This window comes from Equus caballus, chromosome 6 (genome assembly GCF_041296265.1).
Source record: "Equus caballus isolate H_3958 breed thoroughbred chromosome 6, TB-T2T, whole genome shotgun sequence".
NCBI classification, from domain to species: Eukaryota; Metazoa; Chordata; class Mammalia; order Perissodactyla; family Equidae; genus Equus; species Equus caballus.
In genome coordinates this window covers 63,740,290-63,764,094 of record NC_091689.1, presented here as the reverse complement: position 1 = coordinate 63,764,094, position 23,805 = coordinate 63,740,290, and the positions used below count along the sequence as shown (strand labels likewise).

General features: G+C 37.5%; 1 protein-coding gene across 1 annotated transcript in view; it reads right to left on the bottom strand.

Annotated features, from left to right (window-relative positions):
- The window catches only part of IRAG2 (inositol 1,4,5-triphosphate receptor associated 2), a 94,168-nt gene that overhangs the window by 49,161 nt on the left and 21,202 nt on the right, over window positions 1-23,805 (bottom strand). The window contains exons 9-17 of the mRNA XM_070270082.1: window positions 20,828-20,945; window positions 18,787-18,837; window positions 15,826-15,903; window positions 13,337-13,393; window positions 11,971-12,030; window positions 11,805-11,869; window positions 10,886-10,985; window positions 8,167-8,268; window positions 6,950-7,113 (exon numbers count right to left, since the gene is read on the bottom strand). Of these exons, the coding sequence (XP_070126183.1) occupies window positions 6,950-7,113; window positions 8,167-8,268; window positions 10,886-10,985; window positions 11,805-11,869; window positions 11,971-12,030; window positions 13,337-13,393; window positions 15,826-15,903; window positions 18,787-18,837; window positions 20,828-20,945 (795 nt within the window). The remainder of the gene's footprint in view (window positions 1-6,949; window positions 7,114-8,166; window positions 8,269-10,885; window positions 10,986-11,804; window positions 11,870-11,970; window positions 12,031-13,336; window positions 13,394-15,825; window positions 15,904-18,786; window positions 18,838-20,827; window positions 20,946-23,805) is intronic.

Sequence of the window (23,805 nt, the reverse complement as noted above, 5' to 3'; positions counted from 1 at the left end):
TTTCTGCTCTAATCTTTATTATTTCCTTCCTTATGCTGACTTTGGACTTTTAGTTTGTTCTTCTTTTTCTAGTTCCTTGAGGTGTAAAGTTAGGCTTGTTTTTTACTTATTTTTATTGAAGTATAGTTGACATACATTATATTAGTTTTAGGTGTACAACATAGTGATTCAACATTTATCTACATTACGAAATGACCACCACAGTAATTTTAGTAACAATCTGTCAAGACACAAAGTTATTACAATATTATTGACTATATTCCCTATGCTGTACATTATATCCCCATGACTTATTTATTTTATAACTATAAGTTTGTACCTCATAATCCCCTTCACCTATTGTGCCCATCCCCCACCCTAAGGTTAGGTTATTTGAGATTGTTATTCTTTTTAATATAGGCATTTATCACTGTTAACTTCCCTCTTGGTACTGTTTTTGCTGTATGCCATAGGTTTTGACATATTGTTCTCATTTTTGTTTATTTCAAGACATTTTCTAATTTCCTTTTTAATTTCTTCTTTGTGGTTTTTCAGCAGTATGTTGTTTAATTTCTACATGTCTGTGAATTTTCGAGTTTTCCTTCTGCTATTGATTTTTAGTTCTATTCCATTGCGGTTGGAAAAGATATTTAAAATGACTTCAATCTTCTTAAATTTGTTAAGACTTGTTTTGTGACTTAACATGTGATCTACCCTGGAGAATGCTGCATGTGCACTTGAGAAGAACGTATATTCTGTGGCTATTGGGTGGAATGTTCTGCATACTTCTGTTAGGTCCATTTGGTCTATAGTATTGTTCAAGTGTGCTATTTCCATATCGATCTTCTGTCTCAATGTTCTATCCATTATTGAAAGTAGGATATTGAAGTCTCCTACTGTTATTATATTGCTATTTATTTCTCTTTTCCATCTGTCAATGTTTGCTTTATATATTTAGGTGCTCTGGTATTGGGTGCATATATATTCATAATTGTGATATCTTCCTGGTGAACTGACCCTTTCATCACTATATAACATCCTTCTTTGTCTCTTGTGACAGTTTGTGACTTAAAGTCTATTTTGTCTGATATAAGTATAGCCACCCCTGCTTTCTTCTTGTTAGCATCTGCATGGAATACCTTTTTCCATCTGTTCACTTTCAGCCTATGTGTTTCCTTAAATCTAAAGTGAGTCTCTTGTAGACTGCTAATAGTTGAATCCTGTTTTTAACCCATTCAGCCAGTCTATGATTTTTGATGGGGGAGTTTAATCTATTTAAAGTAATTATTGATAGGGACGGACTTCCTATTGCTATTTTGCTAATTGTTTTCTGTGTATCTTGTAGTTCTTTTGTCCCTGTTTTTCTCTCTTCCTGTCTTCCTTTGATTTTTTTTGTATTGATATGTTTTGATTCCTTTCTTTTTCTTCTGTGTATCTTCCATGGGTATTTTCTTTATGGCCACCATCCGGCTTACATAAAACATCTTATAACAGTCTACTTTAAGATGATAAACTTAACTTCAATCACATACAAAAAAGTACACTTTTACTTCTCCCCCACACTATTGATGTCACAATTTACATCTTTTTATGAAGTGTATGCCTTAACATATTTTTATAGTTTTATTTACTTATAATACTTTTGTTTTTTAACTTTTATCTTAGAATTAAAAGTGGTTTACCCACTTTATAGTGTTATAGTATTACAGTGTTATGTATTTGTCTATGTATTTACATTTACCAGCAAATTTCCTACTTTACTATGCTTTCATATTACTGTTTAAGGTCCTTTTAATTCAGCTTGAAGAACTCCCATTAGCATTTCTTGTATGGTAGGTCTAGTGGTAATGAGCTCCCTCACCTTTTGTTTGTAAGGGAAAGTATACCATCTTCATTTTTGAGTTTTGTTGCTTGGTTGATGTTTACTTTCAGTACGTTGAATACTTTACAGAAGGGAGAAGCCAGTCCCTTCTGGCTTGCAAGGTTTCTGCTGAGAAATTCAGTGATGAATCTCAAGGGGATTCTCTTGTACATGACAAAAATATTCTCTTGTTGCTTTCAAAATTCTCTCCTTGTCTTTGACTTTTGACAATTTGATTATAATGTGACTCAAAGTGGATTTCTTTGGGTTCATCTCATTTGAGATCCATTGGACTTCCTGGATCTGGATGTCTTTCCCCAGATTTTGGAGGGTTTTAGTCATTATTTCTTTGAATCACTTTTCTGCTTCTTTCTTTCTCTCTTTTCTTTTTGGGAGTCCCATAATACATATCTTGGTCTCCTTAATGGTGTTCCATACGTCCCTTAAGTCTTCTTCATTCTCTTTGCTTTTTACTCCTCTGACATTCAAGTTCGCTGATCTTTTCTTCTGCTTAATCTAGCCTGATACTGAACCCCTCTAGTGAATTTTTTGGTCCAGTTATTATATTCTTCTGCTCCAATATTTCTGCTTGGTACTTTTTTATAGTTTTTATCTCTTTGTTGATATTCTCACTTTGTTCATGCATTGTTCTCCTGATCTTGTTGAGCATCTTTATGACAGTTATTTTGAATTCTCTGTGAGGTAAATCATTATCTCTGTTTCATCAGTCTCAGCTTTTGGAGATTTATTTTGTTCCTTTGTTTGGGAAACATTTCTCTGTTTCTTCATTTTCCTTGACTATTTTTGTTGGTATATGCATATTAGAAAAAACAGCCACCTCTCCCAGTCTTCACAGACTGGACTTGCACAGGACAAAATCCTTATCAATCAGTCCAGATAGAGATTCTGGGGGTGTCTCAAATATTCATGCTAGTTTAAACCACCATTTTTGTTCTTAGTGAGTCCTACACATCTAGGTTATGATGGTCCCATCATTGCTCTAAGATGGGTGTGACAGAAGCCAGTATTTTAGGCCATCCCCAGAAAAGCTAGTATGTTGGGTGCATGATCCAACTCTTTCTTTCCCCAAGGAGAAGCTTGGCCGTGGGACTTTTCATCTGCTTACTTTGTGTTGAGCTAGGGAAGGGTCTATGATGAGTGCTTGTGTGCTTATTCCAACCACTGTCTTTGTTCTCAGTATCCCCCAGGTGTCTACAGTTTGCCTAATTCTGTCTGCACTCTGAGACAGATGAGCCAGAAGCCAATATCTTGGGCACTCCTCAGAAAAGCTGGGATGTTAGACACACCGTCCAACTCTTTCTCTCCTTAGGGAGAAACTGGAAGCTGGGAGATTCCTTTCAATCATATGGTCCTGTGCCAGGAGCAGGAACTATGGCAAAATGTATCTAGAATTTTCCTATCAGTATTGACTTGGCTGGTTTCATGGTGATCCAGAGTGCAGGAGCCTCTCAACTAATTTATGGATTTCTCACAAAAGGAATTTGTCCATGTATTACTATTTAATCATGGTATCCATTGGGGGAAGGAGGGTCCAGGGCCTCCTATTCTATCTTCTTGCTGACTTCACCTCCTCTGTTTTTTTTTTTTTTAAGACATCAGTTTTATCTACTTTTCTCCTTTCCAGTAATAGCCTAAAGTCTCAAGTGTCCATTATCCTCCAAGGGAAAGTAAAAGAGCTGTTATGACCAACAGAAATCCATATTTAATAATACTAAAACTATTAATCACTTGGAGGTATTTGCACCTATAAGACAACAACTTTTATGTACTTTATGAATCATAATAATCTTACAAATAACTTTTTAAAAAATTAGATAGTACCATCTATTAAAGATATTCATCAGATGTCGAAACTTTGAAGATCTTTCTTCCATAGAGATTTTCATTATCATGTTCAGAAGCATAGTGTTAGCTTTGGGGGTCTGTTTTGAAATTCAGCAACTCTCCTTGCTAACATGTCCTAATGCTAAATCTTGATTTCTACTCCTGCCAAGTCTGAGTCCCACCCAGAGTTTGCTATCTAAATAGCACCCCGTTTACCTTGTTTTCTGACAAAATACCTCTAAGTCAAGGATGACTCTTCTCTTTCTTACAATCCCACATCTAATTCACTAGTATATCAGATCTGACCCATCCTCAAAATATAGTTTGAATCTGATCATCTCTTATCACCTTCACAACTATCACCCTGGCTCATGCTACACCTTTCACTTGGACTATTGCAAATAGCTCCTAACTCAGTGGCTTTTTTTTTGACCGTGACCCAGTAAATACTTTATATTTCAACCAAGTACACATACAGCTGAAACAAAAATTTTATGAAACATTACTTACTCTTACTATATGCATTCTATATTTTATATTTATTTTTAAAAATAGGTCATAATAAAGTAAATTGATTTCAGGATCTCTCATTGGTAATCTGTTATTGAAAAAGCCCCTCTCACTGGTCTCACTGTTTTCCCTCTTGCCCTCTGTAGACAGTTCTCTACCTACAAGCCAGAATGATCTTTCAGAACACAAGTCATATTATTTTTCTGCTTATAACCCTGTGATGGTTTCCCATCCACTCAGAATAAAATCTCATTTCTTAAACATGAACTGCAAGGCTGTGGACCAGATCCTTGCCTATCTCTCTGACCTCATCTCCTACCACTGCCCAGCACTCACTCCATCCCAGCCATGCTGGCCTTTTGCTGCTGCTTAAATGTATCAAACTCACTACAACCTCAGGGCCTTTGCAGTAGCTATTTCCTCTCCTAGAACACTCCCCAGATCATCACATAGCTCACTCTCTCACTTCCTTCAGCCATCTGCTCAATACATCACTTCTTAGGCCTTCTCTGGCTATTCTTTCTAAAATTAAGTCCTCTTGCTCCCGTCATTCTCAGTCTTCTTATCCTGCTTTAATTTTCTTCATATCACCTACCACTTCCTGGCATTATATCATATAATTATACGTTTATTTGTTCATTATCTGTGTCACTTAATAGATGTTAGTTTCATGGAGGCACAGATTTCTACCTTATTTCCTACAATTCATTAGCACCTAGGAAAAAAAAAAGTCTGGCACAAAGCTGGCCCTTGAATGTGTATGAATGATAACATGCTTTCCTCACCAAGCCCCCTGAGAGTAGTTTTTCCTTTCACTGCCTCTCCTTGACTCACTCAATTCTTTCCAGTCCTCAGCACTGGAGCCTGTTTATCTTACACCAGAATGGAAGCCTTCTCTCCCTCAGGAAACAGCTCCTGAAAGTTTACCTTTAATAAAATTTCCAGCCTCACCTAAGCATAGCATTCTCTCTCTCATCCCTACAAAATACTCCACTCATTTGTTTACTCATAGTTAAAACCCACAGCCAAATCATTTTGTGTGTAGCTTCTATATGGCTTTGTCTGTTTTAAATTATATCTAGAAGGCAGAAGCTAAATCTTCCCTACATTGATGAGTATTTTGCCCAATGCTAGGTTGAGTATTTTTAATGAATGTTATACAAAATTTTAACAAGTAGACGGTGGGAGATTAATAGTTGAAAGAACGTAGGTTTTGAAGTCAAATTTATCTAGGTCTGATCCCAGCTGTCACTTAATCCCACTTGGGTGACCTTGGCAAGTTATTGAATCTCTCTCGAGATAAATGTATGTCAAATTCTTAGCACTATATCCGATAGTAAACTCTTGACAAATTGTACCTACTATTATTTAACTGGGCTGCCATGTGTCTAGTAGGGTAATACAGAACATTCACTTACTCAGAGATGACATTAATGCAGGCCTCCCTCCAAATAGTTCTTTGGTTGCTAAATAGAAGAATTTCAATGCTCCCTTTTGTGGAGATGGTATCTGTGTAAGGAAGCTGCATTTCCACTTAACCCACAACTTCACCACTATGGGGAAGTCTGGGCCGTCTGCTTCTTAGGAAGAGCAGAAGATCATTTTTTTGAGAGTCCCAAGTGGTATTAACCTCTCTCTGGTATCTAGTTTCCTTATTTTGCAGAAATAAAATAGTTTCTTCCAGCCATTTTCTTTAAGTAATGTTGGTCTCTAACGACATTTACTTTTTTACTTTATTCAAATTCAACATACACCTATATTCATTCATTTATTTAAAATTGTTTCTTAAGGGAACATTTAGCATGGTTAGTAGCTATATAAATAGTGGTCACCAAAAGATATAATCACTGTTCTTGTTTAGTATGTGGTTTACAGAGTGTACAAATTTTAAGAATTTCCTCATAAAATCATAAGAATTAAGGTGAGAGGAAGGGTAAGATGGTACGTTATTTTACATTTAGAGTCCTCTATTCCCCATGACTTTTTTTCTTTTGAGGAAGATTAGCCCTGAGCTAACTGCTGCCAATCCTCCTCTTTTCGCTGAGGAAGACTGGCCCTGAGCTAACATCCATGCCCATCTTCCTCTACTTTATATGTGGGACACCTACCACAGCATGGCTTGCCAAGCGGTGCCATGTCCGCACCTGAGATCTGAACCAGTGAACCCTGGGCTGCCAAGAAGCGGAACGTGCACACTTAACTGCTGTGCCACCAGGCCGGCCCCTCCCCATGATTTCGTTTACTTGAAATTGAATTGACTAGTGCCCGATGTGATACATTATATGCTGAGACGGAATATGAAGCCCAATGGGATAAAAGTCAACAGATCCAATATCAAGTTATTCCATTAATAGATCTATTTGTAGACTATCCATTAATAACTCTCGGATCTTGATCAATTCACTTTACATCTTTATTGCCTCAGCCCTTTATAAAATTTTGAGGTTTTACTAAATAATCTCTAAGGCCCCTTTTGGTTAAAAGAATTCTATATTCTTGTAATTCTAAATTCTTTCTCTAGGGAAAATAACTCATTATACTGGTTTCCACAGATTTTAGAGCTTACTATTTGCAATTTTGAATATAAAAGTTAATTTCACAATTCAAAAATTGTCAGACAAAATGTTTTCCCTAACAAAGTGTCATCAGAAATCAATGTATACAACTTGAAAAAAGTAAACTGAACACCAGGGCACAATCACCAATGTGTCATGTGTATACAGCATGGGTTTCTTATATATAAATGATTGTCACCTGGAAAGAAATTCTTTTCTGAAATATAAATATTCCAGCCTGAATCTCTTCAGAATCTCTATCAATTTAACAAACTCTTTATCGAGGGATTCTTTGTGGTTTCCCAAGCTGTTCAGCATTAATATCGAAAGATTTAGCTTCTCTTCCATGATACATTTGAATTCCTATAAGAAAAGACACAAAACAAACTCCACCATTCCAGTGTTCAATAGAAACAAATGTCAGAGGCAATATAAAATGCTGTGGCTATTCTCATCTCAATAGTATTCACTGTTACTGGACCCTAAAATTCTGATTGAACAGATACAATTCTCAATTGCCCAAAGATTGATTATCTTTTAATTTGACTATCTCAACTTAACAAGTATGTATTGGGTACCTATCATGTGCCTAAAATTGAGCTTTATTTTCTTTTTCTTACAATGAATGGGTCTCTGACCATTTCATCAATAATCATAATTGCTTTAAAATAGGGTGGAATAAGGAAATGCAATAAAATCAATATTTGTTAATTAGCATACTTAAAAGCAACTTTTAAAAAAAGGTTAGTTTGGCAAAGGGGTTGAAATTAATATTACAGATTTTTAAGAGTTTACTTCTTGCTTTATAGCTTAACTTTAGAGGCTGACAGATGTTAGGAAATCATATGGCAGTCCAGAAGTACAGACAACTAGTGATGGATAAATTGAAGAGATTTCTGCTTGAATGCTTCCTTTCTAACAAAACTGGGAATAACTACCCCAGAAGTTCCCATTTTTCCAATGTTCTGCTAATTTCTAGGATAATAAAACTGTCAGTCTCAGGAACAAGATTTTTTTGCACAATAATCATTCTATGAAAAGCAGAGAATTTTAATAGGCCAAGGAAAAAGTCCAAGCTTAGATTAGTCAGTTCTTACAAGGATTCAAATAAAAACATCTTTTCATTAAATAATCTTATTTATTCTTTGTCTATCTGACACACATAACATATCCTCACACTCACTCTCTCTTTCCTCACGCTCACACTCAAACACACTCATCTTAACCCTCACCCTCTTACTGTCACCTACATATGCCCACTCATACACATCCCCAGACACACACTCTACACATATCATCAGACTGAGATAGCAGAAGGCAACAATAAAGTCTTAGAAATGGTACTGTATATAATAAGTATTACCTGGATTAAGAAAGCAGAAGAAAAACCAATATCACAAAATATGGAACACTTACAGTAAGCTTGTTCTCCCACTTTTCTTTCACAGTAATTTCTGGATTAGTTACCCACTGTAGAGAGCTATCAATGAGGGTTTCAACTTCAGAAACTTCTCCATGCTGAAAAAGAGTTCCACATCTTCAACTAGGAATGCACGTGAAAGGCATATGCTATGATATGAGAAGATGTAATTTAGACCAAAATTCTACTATCTAGATAATTCAAGAAGATACCAGAGAGAGTGTCTTCTCATCTAATGCCACCCAGTGACTTTCCTTTATCCCAGCATATTGCCATGTGTAGATGCTAACCCTTATCAGGTGCTCTAGACATGCTAAATATATACAGATAGACTCATTTTCCAGAACAAAACCTACCCATTTTCATTTCCCTCTCAAGTAGAAGGAAACAAGCATTTTCAGGGATTTTTTTTTCATTCATCAAACTAAATGCTACCTATTCTATGCTAAGGACTGTGAAAGGGACTAGAAATACTAACATGAAGGTGTTGTTCTCTGCTTTCTCTGACCATCTAGAGTTTCCAGTCAAAAGTCAAAATGAAGAAAGAGGTACTAGCCATTAGCTAGAAGGAAACTGTTCAACAGATAGTGTGTCTTCAATGTTTTGATACTAAAGATTAACCTGTAGGAAAAATAAGCTCAAGCAATCCATACCTAGTGGTCAACCTGTTACTCTTGACTGACCCAGAACTAGAAGACCAACTTGAAGATTTGAGAAAAATCTCTCTTCATAGTAGGATTAACTTGGGTCTCAACTACTCACAGATATGCTTGTTCTCAGCAAACAGACTGAATTATCAGGTCAGTTATCTGCAGAGAACCATAGCCAGTGAAACATCAGGATATGCGTATGTTACACAATACCAGTTTGTGAAGCATAACTCTGAATTCCACTCCCTCTTGTTCCAGTTCTCTCAGGAACAGTGGCATTGCTTGGTCCATCATCATGTCTGGAGATGACAAGCTGACTAAATTGCACTGCCACTCGGTTTCATTGTTCTGAAACAATTACCAAAATGTCCACAACTCTCTCATTCTAATAAAGAACATTCATTATTTTTATTTTATGAAAATGCTGCCCATGGGTCAATGAAATTGTCCCCATCAAACAATACTAAATAGTCTCACAGAATCTTCCTACATCCCAAAAAACTGTTTGCATTTCTCTCTAGGATGGCTTCAACTTAACATTTATTCATTCTTCAGGAAAACTCATTTATCCAATAGATAATATTTACATGTTGGTGAAATAAATTGCTACGGCTCCAATTTTATGAAACTCGGGAAAGGTAAAGAAATTCACAGATAAAAAAATTTGGGGGGTCAGGGAGAGTGCTCAATGTGTCCTACTGAAAATAGACTGGTTTCTTTTGTCTCCCTTCCATTCACAGAAGACACTAGATGATGTTTCACAAAACATATTTCTTACACTTCTCTCAAAGTTTGTCTCCTATTTTACATATATGACAATACATCTAACTTTCTTCTTGCTGTCTGTTGGAAAAAGGTCAGAGGGCTGTTATTTCCAGATTCCAATTAGAAGGCAAACTTCTTAATCTATCAGTGGGGTAACCTTCAGGCAGGACTTCGCCAGCGGTTTAACCTGTTTAGAAGTATAGAACTTTACAGGCTGGTATCTTGACATCATCATTATCTCAAAGGACTGAGGATAAAAACACACTGCCATGGCAGATTCGCCACCATTCCATTCAGTCTGGCAGTTTGGCTCGGTTTCAAAAACACAAGTAAAATGATGAGTAGTTGAAACAGAACGTCAGGAAAGCATAGCCCTCAGCAGAATGTCCAAGGCTGCCTGAGACGGCTTCAGATGAAGGCAGCATATGTTGCCCCTGCATCCTTGGCGGGAGAAATTCAAACAGCATTTGCCCCAAAGACATTTTTCCCTCTCCTTTCAAGGTCACATCACACCTGTTGACAGGAGGACATTCTGATATATCCATCGTCCACAGACACGGAGAGAACATCAAAGTAGTGAAAAGAAAGCAATTTGCATTTCCTAACATAACAAGCACAAAACTGGAAAGTACAAAGGAGTGAAAAATACAGTTCAGGGAAGAGGGGGTCCCAACATTTCACCCCCAAGAAGGCTTTTGATTGTTTCTTCCCATATGTAAAAAACGGGGTCTACCTAACAAACTGAGATTTTTTGAAAGTAATAATTCATTTTGCCATTTTAAAATTAACGAAAAATATATAAAAATGCTAATTTCTGTTCAGAATGGAATAATCACTGTCATTAAATTGGGTTGGTACAACTACATCCTAAAGCCAAGAAATTTCACGTTGTGTCTGAGTATCTTTATTGTTGGTCGATGCATTTACTTTAGGGGTTTAGGGAAATAATGAAAATTAGTTCACGCATCTCTACTGCTTCCTTTAGGACCCCACGCTGGGGATCAGTGCAGGTAGTTTGTCTCAAAAATATCAAGAATATAAAGATTTTGAAAGCCCAGATTCACTGAACGCACACTTCCACAACCCCATGCTTGAGCTTCACTATGGTTTTCGGCCGTAATTGGAAAAACATCCGTTCTTCCAGGCTAAGAGACTCTAGACTTGGATTCTAAAAAACTGTCAACAGATACCCTCAAAACATCACAGGTGCTTTTCCACAACCTACGGACCTTGATTTAATAGTAAGCTATTGCATGTGGTGATTATTTTTAAAGGCTTCCATTTGATGGTAATTACCTACCTCTGCAGACTGAGCAAGAATGAGTTCACAATGCAAAGATTTTTCTCCATCAGAGATGATACTATTAGGCTCTCCATGAAGATTCAACTGGATCCCATTTCTTGAAAAACAAAAACAGTAGTCCAGTCTGGTTAGGTGTGCTTCCAACATTATATTTAAGTCACCAGAACAGGGTTTGTTTATCACCAAACAATCGGTAAGTACTCACATGTGCCAAGGATTGTATAAGGCACTTGGGAATACAGAGAGCAATAAGAGACAGACCCTGTCTTCCCGGAGCTGCACAGTCTAGTGACTCTAGGTAGTTGCAAACAAGTAGGCCACACTTTTTTGTTTTTTTTTTTTAAGAATTGGAGCCAATAGTTAAAAATTAGAAAATTTGCTAAAAATCTAGATTGCTAGCTTTTCTTAAAAAATCAGACGATGTGGCCACACTGGCTCCATATATTCTTGACACAACAATTAGCTGGAGCTAAGCAGAGTAGCCCCCTCTGCCTTTATCTGGGGAATGCACTTTTCTCATTCGTCACTCTCATAACGTAAGTGTGTGCCCCACCCCCCTGGTCTTACTCGTTTTTGTTATCTGAGTGGCTCTTGTGGACTCCTGGACTAGCATACTACACGTATGTAGAAACAAACAATTATAATATAGGACGATGTGTGTTAGGAAAGAGGTCAGAACAACATGCCATACATGCACTCAAAAGGATTACTTCATCTCAAGGTAAGAGTGAGGCAAGCGAGGGTCACGGAAAACTTGTGAAAAAGTTCTCTTAGAGAAAAAGCAGAGAAAATATCACTTACTGAGGTACAGAAGAAAAGAATGTGGCACATTCAAAGAACTGCGTATGGCTCAGTAGGTCAGTAATGTAGGGGAGGCACAGGAGAGAAGGCTGATGAGGAGTAGCTCTGTACTTACATGACGAGTTCCTGTTGCAAGTGCTGTAACTCATGAGCCAGTTTGCTTTTATCCCCTCGTAAATTCTGGAATCACATACAACAGTAGGCTGTACATGTTACTCTGGTGGGGGATTTACATTTGCATTTAACAAGCCCACCTTGCAAACTCTGAGATTATGGTATACCTCTATAATGCTTCCATATTCAATGATGGTTGACTTAAGTTCTTCTATACTTAAATCCTTCTGAAAAGCAGAAGAGAGAACTAATCACACATAGATGTATGAGTCCACCAAATCATATTTATTAGACTACCAATCTGAGCTACAGAAGAATTGTAATGCCCAATGATCACGAGACCTTCTACCAATCTCACTATTTTCAAACTGAACCAGTCTGTGTTTATAGCTAAAACCACACAAAAAGCAAAGGACAGCAAGGCAGTTATATCTAATTGGTGTGATTATGTTCTGTGTTTGCCGGGCCCAATGGAATCAAAGCCTGAAACGTAATTCTTGAGCGAAAGTCAAAACTATATTTATTAACATGATACATGAAGGAAAAAAATCAGTCTTTACCTGCAAATGACAAAGGAATTATTAAGGCATCCAATTTTATACAGTTTAAACAATATCTCTGTTAAAATCATAGTTTTGTACTGCAAGACCAGAGGGTACGGTCAGTGTGTGACCTGTAATTTTATCCCATGACTAGCACGGTGCCTGGCACACGGGAAGCGCTCAATCAATACCTTTGAATGCTGAGCAGAAGTGCAAAGTGGTGGAAATACCAGAGTTATGGACGAAGTGAGCAGCCACCACTACCACAACATCACTACACAGAGACAGAGGACACCCACAATGAAGAGATAAAGTTGGTACAATATTCAGTACCCCTGTCAATGTCCACAAGCCATGAATGACTCCTTTGCAACTTCATAAATGCAGGGAAAGGAAAAGAAGAAATATTGCTCTTGCTTCACTTCCCTGTCTTGGAATGTGGAAGTTTACTAACTGAGGCTGTGTCCTTCTTGGGTCTCTTAAAGCCACCATAATCAGCATTTCTGTAACTGGCATCCTTTGTTACCTGATAGGCTATGGTCACACGATACAAGGATAAATAGAAAGATTATCTAGCTATCTAGCTGTCTAGCTATTTCACAATCAAACAAGCAAGGTAGAAAATAATTTGGGAATATACTCTTCTTCCCTAAAATGAATGACTACATACTCACTGGTATTGTTATGAATTAGAACTGCATCGCCAGTATCTAGCCAGTAACTGGTAAATTGGCGCACTGATATTTGTTGTATAAACGGATGAACACCACCAGAATTTAGAGAGGATATGCTAAAACTTATCCTTGATAAAGAAGTCAGTATTCTTCATTCAGAAGAACATTTCTGTGAAGTACTATAAAGGAAAGTCTTGTGTCAAAATTTAGAATCAGTTACTTTAACAGGGGTGAAGTTACACAAATGAACATCTCCTTTATGACATGTAGAGAGCTAGCCAATCCCACGGGACTTCATGGGAAGGGACAGTACCAACCTTCTGCAAACTTGCGTCTTTACTAAGTAAAGCGTTCTCATACGTGTGTAACTGCATCTGAAAAGTAACAAATTTAGGGAAGGCCACTGAGACACTGCTTTGGGAAAGGACAGTGCCACAGAATCATTTCAATATTGAGACAAGTTTCTGAAGCGCCTTTAACATGCATATGTTTTTCACTTTATAAAGAACTTTCACATCAGCCTCACAACAACCCTGGAGGCCGGAGTCATTGTCCTTCCTTTACCAGTGAGGAAATGGAGGCTCAGCACCATTCAGAGACTTGCCCAATGTCACACATGGCAAGTGACAGAACTGAGCCTAGAATATGAGTCTCCAGCTCCAGCCAAGGGCCCTTCACACTTCATATACTAAGGAGACACGGAGTCTTCATTTTCTTAGTGAAAATGAAAATCTTGATAGGACATGAACAGACTCTCTGTGGACATATAGAAGGCTCTTCTTCTTTTAAAAATATCGTTTAAAAATGTTCATGATTTCTTTTAGCAAAATAAATATTAAGGCTTTATCAGTTTATTCAAAACAAAAGCAAGCTTGTTGGCATTGGCTTCTAAATACAATACAATTGATAAATATGTACATTGAATTGAAAACCTAGAAACATAATCAGCATAGTCAGAAGTACAATCATTATCATAATCATATATATTTGGTATCCCTTTATAGTTCTAAAGGTATTTTCACATAATCATCTCATATGAATTTCCAACAAGCTTGTGGATTAGTTAGAAAATATCATACCCATTTAGTAGGTGAGAAAATTGAGACTTAAAGAGGTTAACTACTTGCTTGAGGTTATAAAGCTTTTAAGTAGAGAAGACAGGATTTGAACCCATGTTTTCTGGCTCTTTCCACTAGTTTATGACAGTCGTGTTTTCCAAAGACAATCATTCCTAGAATAAAATTAATTTTAATGTCTAAATTATAACTGCTATAATATATGTATATGTAGATATACACAAGGAATTTGGATGTCTGCTAGGAAACTTAAAAATTTCATGTATAGACATGAAATTTAAGTCCATCATCATTTCAAACGTATACTACAACAAAAAACACTGCTCAAATAAACCATTAGAGGGGCCAGCCCCATGGTCAAGTGGTTGAGTTTGCACGCTCTGCTTCGGCGGCCCAGGGTTTCACCGGTTGGGATCCTGGGTGCAGACATGACATTACTCATCAGGCCACGCTGATGTGGCATCCCACATGCCGCAACTAGAAAGACCCACAACTAAAATATACAACTATGTACTGAGGGACTTTGGGGAGAAAAAGTAAAAACAAAATCTTAAAAAAAAAAAAAACCATTAGAGATAACAATAAGCATGACACAAATTTTTAAATTCATTAATAACTGCCTTTGTATCCTGATGAGAATGTATGGCAGATATAACAAAAATACATACTAAGTATAGACTTTTTAGATGCAAAATAGATAAAAATCATTTTTGTAAGGCATCGTCCCTTAATTCAGTCAAGGATAGATTTTCCCATCTCTCCTCATTTTCCATCTTAAGAAGGTACAATAGCTGAAATCTTTCCTGACAGGGATTTACAAAATCAGATACTGTTAAGTTAGAAATTGCCACTATAATAAAAAATATAAATAATAACAAGAGTTGGCAAGGATGTAGAGAAATTTGGAGTCTTATACACAGCTGGTGGAAACGTAAAATGGTAGAGCCACTTTGGAAAACAGTCTGGCAGTTCCTCAAAAGGTTAAATGTATAGTTATCACATGACCCAGTAAGTCCTCCCTAGGTATATACTCAAAAGAAATGAAAACATATGCACATACAAACACTCGTACATGAACGTTCATAGCAGCATTACTCATAATACTAAAAAAGTAGAAATGGCCCAAATGTCCATCAACTAATGAATGAATAAACAAAATGTGGTAGACCCATACAATGGAATATTATTGAGCGATAAAAGGAAATGAAGTATTGATATACGCTATAACGTGGATGAAACTTGAAAACACGCTGAGTGAAAGAAGCCAGTCACAAAAGACCACATAATGTGTATGATTCCATTTACATGAAATGTCCAGAACAGGTAAATCTATAGAGACAGAAAGTAGATTAGATTAGCGATTGTCTAGGGTTGGGGTTGGCAGCGGGTAGGGAGGATGGGGAGTGACTGTTACAGGAATTTCTTTTGCGATGATAAAAATGTTTTAAAATTGGTTTTGGTGATAGTTGCCCAACTCTGTGAATATACTAAAAACCACTGACTTGTATACTCCAAGTGAGTGAATTTAACAGCACGAATATTATATATCAGTAAGGCGTTAAATTAAAAAAAACCAGAAACTGCCTTTTATATAATTCAGACATCTTGAGGAGTACAGATTTCAAAATTCATAATCAAAGTTTATTGTGTCAATGAGTCATATACATCTTTATAGAGTAAAATTAGTTTGATGGAAGAAAATATTTTACCAGTATTTGGGAAGTGCTTACTTGGTGCTCTGTCTCAGTTTTAGACAATTCCTCTATCTTCTTTTCCAATTTATATATATCCATAATATTCTTAGTATTCTAATGTAAAAGAAGATCGTATTCTTAGATTTAGAGCAAAAAGTTAAAAGAACATTACAAAGTCTTTTCATCATTAACATTGTGGTACACTTTAAACTAAGGGACAAAATTTAAGACTTTATCCAAAGAATAACATGATACATTTAACATGACCATCCAGGGATACTCTCAGTAGTCCCTTCTTATCTTCCATTTCACCCTCACTTCCTAGTCATACCTTCAAACTTGTCATTACCAGCAACTGTGATGCCTCCCTTATCTTAACGGCAAGCATCTCATTCTTCAACCACCACTTCTTATCTTTCCTGATTACTTCTTTGAGCACCGACAAACCCTCAATCCCCACTAACGCCTGCAATAAATTGATCCTATCACCTTCTCATTATCCTTCCACCTTCCCATGAACTCAGCCCCCTCCCGACACAGCTTACATTCTTCCATGGCCAATCATAAAAATCACTCTCTTCCACATCCCTCCAATTCCCTTGCCTCTCCCCTACTTCTCAGTATTTGCTTGATTCCAGTTTGCCACCCACTCCATGCCAGCACTCTTTCAGATAAACATTGTTAAAGAAAAATACAAATGAATCAACAGGTCACACGTGAAATTCATAACTTTTAACTTCAATGTTTACTGGTGATCATATCATATAATCCTAGTCCATTCACACGGCCATTTGCCTAAATCAGGGATTTTCAAACTACACCAACTTCCCATCTCCACAGGCCAACTCTGGTTGACCACCTGGCTTTGTGAATAAAGTTTTATTAGAACACAGCTGTGCTCATTTGTTTTCATATTGTCTATGGCTGCTTGCACACTACAATGGCAGCAGTGAGTGGTTGCAACAAAGGCCTTTTAGACAGGCAAGCCTAAAAACGTTTACTATCAGGTCCTTCACAGAACATTTGCCAAGTCCTAATCTATTTTGTTCCTCTCTCTCCTTGAACTTCCAAGACCTCCTCCAACATCCTCACTCTCAGCTGATGACTTTGCTTGGTATTTCACTGAGACATCAGAAAGAATTAGATGAGAACTTCGATACTACCTGAATAGATAATAAATACCTTTGAATATGTTATAAAGCATTTGATGACCTGAACACTTCGTTCCACCTCTACTGCTACTGCTTTGGTCTAAACCTCCATCAGTTTTTGCCTGGATTATTAAGGGCTTCCTGATTCGTCTCCCTGCTTCTCCCCTTGGGCCACTATAGTCAATTCTAAGCCCAACAGCCAGAGTTACCTGGTTAAAATGGAAATTAGATCATGTTACTCTTCTGCTCAAGACCGTCCAACAGCTCCCATCACACTCAGTGTAAACAGGTAGAGTCCATACAATGCCTACACATGACCCCATGGGTCTGGCTCTCTGCAGCTCTCTGCCGCACCTCTTGCCACTTGTTCCCTCTGCTCCAGCCATGCTGGCCTTGCTGTCCCTCAAAAGTAGCAGGCAGGCTACAGCCTGAGGACTTTGAACTTGCTATTTCTTCTGCCTGAAATGCTCTTCCACAGATAAACCTCCTTTCCAGTTTTCAACCAAATGATTAACTTCGTAGCGCTACTTTTCCTAACCACCTTAGTTTAAATTGCATTCCCCCACAATTCTGTCTTCTGCTTTTCTTTTCTCCACAGCACTAACCACCATCTAACATGCTAGTTCCACATGGGCTATTTTGCTTAAGCTTGTACCCTCAACACCTAGAGTACTGCCTAGCACATAGAGGTCTCCCAGTGAATATGTGCTAAATGAATGAATGAATGAATGAGAGCAAGTAACTAGCCAAACCACTGAGCTGTTACTCTTCACAATGCATCAGATTTTTACCTCCTAAAGGAATCTTAGTTACCAGTATCATTCATATGTGTTTTCTAATGTACATCAATCATTGTAGTGCTATCTCATGATGAAGGGTTCCAAATCATCTTCCTTCTGTCTTAATTCTAAATTGGTTTGGTACAATTCTTTGATGCTGGTCAATCATGTTAAATATGAGGAGAAAAATATCTTACATGGGGAGCTTAATAGTAAAGCACTAGTTTCACAAAAACCTGACCTTGTAGATACAACACGCCTGAATCTAATGTAGGGGTCCCCCCCCCAATCTTTAATTGTTCCTTTCCAACCCACAATGAAATGTTTTTAATGTCCATGTGATCCATATTTTGGATAAAAATACCTCCAGTAAGCTTATATAAAGCCCAAATAAAAAATCATGCATGATACTTGACATTCAAAAGGTACCTATAGAGAATTTCCCACCAAAATAGTAACTTACTAGTAGCTTTGTTACTTGTTCTTTCAATGCTTTAATTCTGTGGCTTAAGAAAAATATTATATAGAATTATTCTTTTTTTAAGAGATTTTATTAACATTGCCTAATATATATGAGGTACATTCATGGTTAACCAAATGGCTTCACATGCATTATCTTAATCTCCAAAATAATGTAGGGAATTAGGTATTACTAACCCAAAAAAGATAAATGGTTTTTCCAAGGTCAGACTTTCAGTGAGTTTAAGATCTGGCTGTCAGACTCAAGACTTTTGCCACCTAGTTCAGTAGAATAATGGAAAATTATTAATGTCTACACTTTCCTTCTTGATCTGTATATTTTTTAGACAGGTTAATTTCATTTCATCTTAAATCTGAATTTATTAAATCCCGTTTCTCCCATGGAGAATTACAAAGGCAATAACGTATTTCTGTCCAGACATGAAAATCCTACCCACTCTTCCTCACTTGTCATTTGACAAAGCAACCTGGTCTTCGGCCCACAGGAGCCTAAATATTCACATGATTTCTATTTAACTCAGGGTCAGGACCCACGACTGTGATTTCCATAGGTTTATCTGTGCCCGTGTTTAACAATTTTAACATACCTCTTCTTGGAGAATCCGAATCTTAAGAATCAGAGCCCGGTTTTCTGTCTCCTGAATCATTAAGGGAAAAGTAATTTAAAAGTATTTGAGAACTTTATGAAAATACCATGTATTTATCTCCAAGGCTATCAACATTCTTTCCCTTTATCAGCGTTAAATATGGCATTAACACATCACAACAAGGCTAGTCTGTAAACGTTCTCAATATGGGGTTAAGCCTTTGGCTTCCAGTTTCTTGGGATCTGTGAGAAGTCCCTCTCGTCCTTAACTCAATTGAATTATGACAGCTAGGGAGGGACAGAAAAAAACAAAAAAGGAACAGCCTGGCTCCCTCCCTGCTACTTTACCACCATCCACTCAAAGCAGTCGTGTGAACTCATCTATTTAAACCGCAACTTGAAATCACAAAGAGTTCTAGCTTTCTACTTGAAGCTGTGGATAGTCCCAGATTCAACATTACCAGAACATACAAATATTAAAAACTACTTTATAATGAAGAGCCCCAAATTCAGAACCATTAGAAGAAAAAACATTCCAGGACAGGATATATGCCAAAATGTTAACAGTAAATCTTGTGGATAGGACAGGGTAAAGATTTTGTGGAATTTTATTTTTTCTTTGTTAATATGCATTTCCTTATTCTTACAGACTGAACAAGTATTATCTTTATAATATAAAAATAAAGGGAAAACATCTCAAGTTAGGATGTCACTGGGACAAGAATGAAGGAACACACACTACATAATTGGAATCAGAAGACCTGAGTTCAATTCTAGCTCTGTCATTTATTAGACGATTTTGAACAATCAAAAAGACCTCTGGATTTTGCCTATAACTCTTTTAATTATTTTAATGAAGAATAGCAATTTCTGATTCTACCTCACAGCATTTATATGATGACCAACGAAATTAAATATTAAAAATCCTTTTGAAATTGTAAAACACTACAAAATGCAAAGGATTAGGATTACATATCTAGGACTCTGCATTTTTAATAGCAGCAGCTAGCATTATTTGCCCCAGTAGGAAAGAGGGCATTGACTGCTTTACACTCATTAACTCATTTAACCCTCCCAGCCCCAGGGTAGGTAGTATTGTCATCTCCATTTTACATACGAGGACACTGATGCTTAAAGAGGTTATGTGCTTTGCCTAAAGTTACACAGCCTTCAGAGTCAGGACTTCAATGCAGGTAGGCTGACTCCCAAGGGTGGGCTCTTGATCATTGCTTTCCATTGCCTCCGCTAGAAGCTCCTCAGTGGTCCCAAATTAGTCTTTCCTGTAATGCTTTCACAGAGACTTGCAGAGTCATCCTGACACTCAATGAGTCTAGTCTCCACAAATTACTATTGAGTCAAGAGCTATGCGTTGGTTGTGGGACGTCACAAATGAGTGACACAAGCCTAGAGCCCAGGTCTGATGACTTAGACTTAAAAATAAATTAGTCTGAATGACTTTCAGCTGATCTCCACCACCCCAGCCAAGCTAATATACTGCTGGAATATACCAGGATTTTGAAGATTATTACTAAAGCTCTGAATACTAGTTTGGACATTCTCAATAAAAATGATTACTTCTCTGGTGGTTGAGTCAAAGCCTAGTCTAAGCAATGCTTTGCTCTAAAAATTACAAGCCTGTCTTATTTAGTATAAGGATTGATTTACAGAACTTCTCAGTCATCTGTAAGTACTGACAGAACTGATTTTTTTAAAATCTAAGAAAAAGGTGAAAGTTAGACCAAGAATTTTTTTTTAGAAAATTCAAGTGGTTTTCAGCATTAGGTATTTACGAATTCACCTGTCAGCTTCAGGAGCTACTCCAGAGATCTTTCAGATCTTCATAAACCATTGTGAATATGACTAATTTGTAAAGAATCTTAATCTTCTTTGAAAAGATTTTATCCCACCTGTATTTACTTTTCTAAGGTGTTACCAATTCATTTATCAGCCTACCGACTTCTGATTTTCGCCTCCAAATAAACCCTCTTTGGAGTTCAGTTATGTAAACTATATGCCAATTTCAAAGTACTTGGATGACTCACTAATTGTTTGTTCCGCGCTACAAGCATGGTCTTCTGCTCTTCTGAAGCATTCATACTAATTTTCAGTTCCTCCAGTTCTTCTTTTAACAGATTTGTTCTCATAATAGCCTGGTGGGCACTGTGGGGGTGGGGGAGAAGGCAATGAGCAAAACCTCAAATATAACTGTCAAAGATGCTATGTAAAGCCAAGAACTATTTTTGGACCCAAGTTGAAAACCACTGAAAACTCAAACCAGATGCCAACAATAGCAAAAATATACCCATGATCTTTCACAGTCCTTGGAGAAGGAAGGGATTTGGGGGGAGTGTGGTGGGGAAAAAGGATAGAAGGAAACAAACATATTCCTGAAGATAAAGATTTGGAGACTTCCATTGAAATCCATCATTGGCTGAATCACACAGTTCTCTCCTTCTGCTAATAAGATCTGACATTAGTTAATGCAATTCCACAAATATTTACTGATTAATACCATGTTTCAGGTGCTATACCCTGCAAGGGGGCGTATGATGGTGGACAAAACAGACATGGTCCTTGCCTTTATAGAGGTTACATACTAGTGAGGGAGATGACAACTAAACCAATAAATAATTGCAAATTGTCTCTAAATGATATATTTTATTTAAAAAGTTTGTTATATCATTGTTTACAACAACAAAGCATTGGAAACAACCTAAATGGCCAACAAAAGGAAACCGATTAAATATATTACAGTAATCCATATCATGAAATTACCTGTTTGTGCTCCCACTAAATTATAAACTGCTTTCTGAGCAGGGTCTCAAAGAGGGTGCAATTTTTTTCCTTACTAACATTGATCATTCAACAAGTATTTATTGAGCTCCAACTCTGTGCCAGGCATTATGCTAGGCATTGAAGAAGACAAAAGTGAACCCAGTCATGAGAAGTCTACCTTCCTGGAGTTTATAGTCTACTAGGGTAAACAGATAATCATTATTACAATACAGTGTGTTAAGAACCAAGCTTGGAGTGAACCCGAGTTCTGGAGACACAGTGTAAAAGGCAGATAGCTCAGATAATGAGAAAGAGGGAGAGAGAACAGCAGCTCACTGAAGGGCTGCAAGTAGTTAGATATTGTTGGAGCCAGAGTGAACACTGGGAAGGAGAGAGAAGGCAACAGAGACCCCATCATGATGGGCTTTGCAAACCAGATGAAGGAATTTGGGTTTTATCCTGAATCGATAGGGATCGACTGAAGTGTTTGAAGCAGGGGCATCATGTGGTCAGACTGACATGCAGGAAGAGTATTCCTGCTGGTGTGGCATAAGTTTGGGAAAAGGCAGGGAGCTGAATCAGGAGACCACTGTAGCGACCCAGGTGAAAGTTGATGTTGACTTGAACTATGTGGCAGACACAGGAATGGAAAGAAGTAACTCTACTTGAGAGATATAAGGTAGGTAAAATTAACAGGACCTGCTATTTGACTTAGAAGTGAAGGCCGAGGAAGAAAAAGGAGACAAAGATTTCTGGCTTGCTGGCAACCGGAAGGAAGGGAGAGCTATTCTATGGTAGACATTCTACTAAGCACTAGGGTAGCCGGGATGGAAAAGACACCGTTCCTCCCGTTAAGGAGGGCACTGTTAATATAAAAGGCAAATTCTACTATGACGGGACAACTGCACAGTACCAAAAACAGCCTGTGAGCACTGACAGGAAACAGAGGCTCTTCCTGAAGGATTAGCGGAAGGAGGAAAGAGAAGGACTCGAAGGCTTAATTTTGTTGACACTGGCATTCTGGCTGCCCATCCGAATTTTCTAGCCTTTCTCTCTATTCTGTAAGTTACCCAATTCCCTTCTAGTACGTTTCTTCACTACTTAAGTTAACCAGAGTCAGCTCCAGTCACCGCAATCAGCTTCTAGAGCTTGCAACCAAAAGCCCCGACCGGCACTTTCATCCAAGGCAGAGTTTTTTTAAAGAAATTCTGAATAACTATATTTCAAATAAATAATAAATAAGCCAATTGTGGAATGGAGAGAGCTTTAGTTAAGCATATTTTTTGAGTTTTATAGGTTGGTTTGGAGGTTGGACTGGCCAGTCAAAAATTATGAGGGTAGGAGTCCATAGTTAGATGCTTTACTGTCTTTTCAAGTTAACTTAGACCTTTTCTGTTCAGAATTCTAGCACCTACAACATCTGTAAAGGCAGACTTTGTGAGAACCTTGTTGCTTTTTTCCTGATGCTGGAGCATCTCCCTGAAACCCATTTTACTACTATTGGACCCTTTACCTGGTATGTCTCCTAGGTTCTTTATCCCTTTCTATCTTAAGTTAAGGTCACAAATTTTCCTATCATCCTTCTAGGCTACAGGTACACTGGGGGCACATTTTAAATCTGACTCATCAATGAGTCTCTTATAATACTCAGCATGGGACTTTGCATAGAGTAAGAGTTCAGCTGAACCACAGAATTCTTTGGCTAGATCCACACTTGGCCCACGGGCATACTGGTCTTATCTAGACTACCCTGAATGACATAGAGAACATCATCTCTAGAAAAGAACTGACCAGCATCGCTGGTGGGGACGTGAATTGGTACAGCTGCTTTGGAAAACAGTTTAGCAGTTCCTCAGAATGCTCAGTATAAGTTGCTACTCAGCAGTTCCACTCCTAGGTGTACACCCGAGACAGCTAAAAACACAAGTCCACGCAAAAACTTGTACACAAATGTTGATAGCAACAGTACTCATAAGAGCCAAAAAGCGGATGTAATCAAAATGTCCAGCCTCTGAAGAATGGATAAACAAAATGGAGCACATCCATACAATGGAATATTATTCTGCCATGAAAAAGAATGAAGTAGTGATATATGTTACAATATGGATGAGCCTTGAAAACATTATGCTAAGTGAAAGAAACTAGACACAACGATCACCTATTGTATGACTCCATTTATATGAAATATCCAGAATAGTCAAATCCATAGTGATAGGAATAGTGGTTGCCAGTGGCTGAGGAAAGG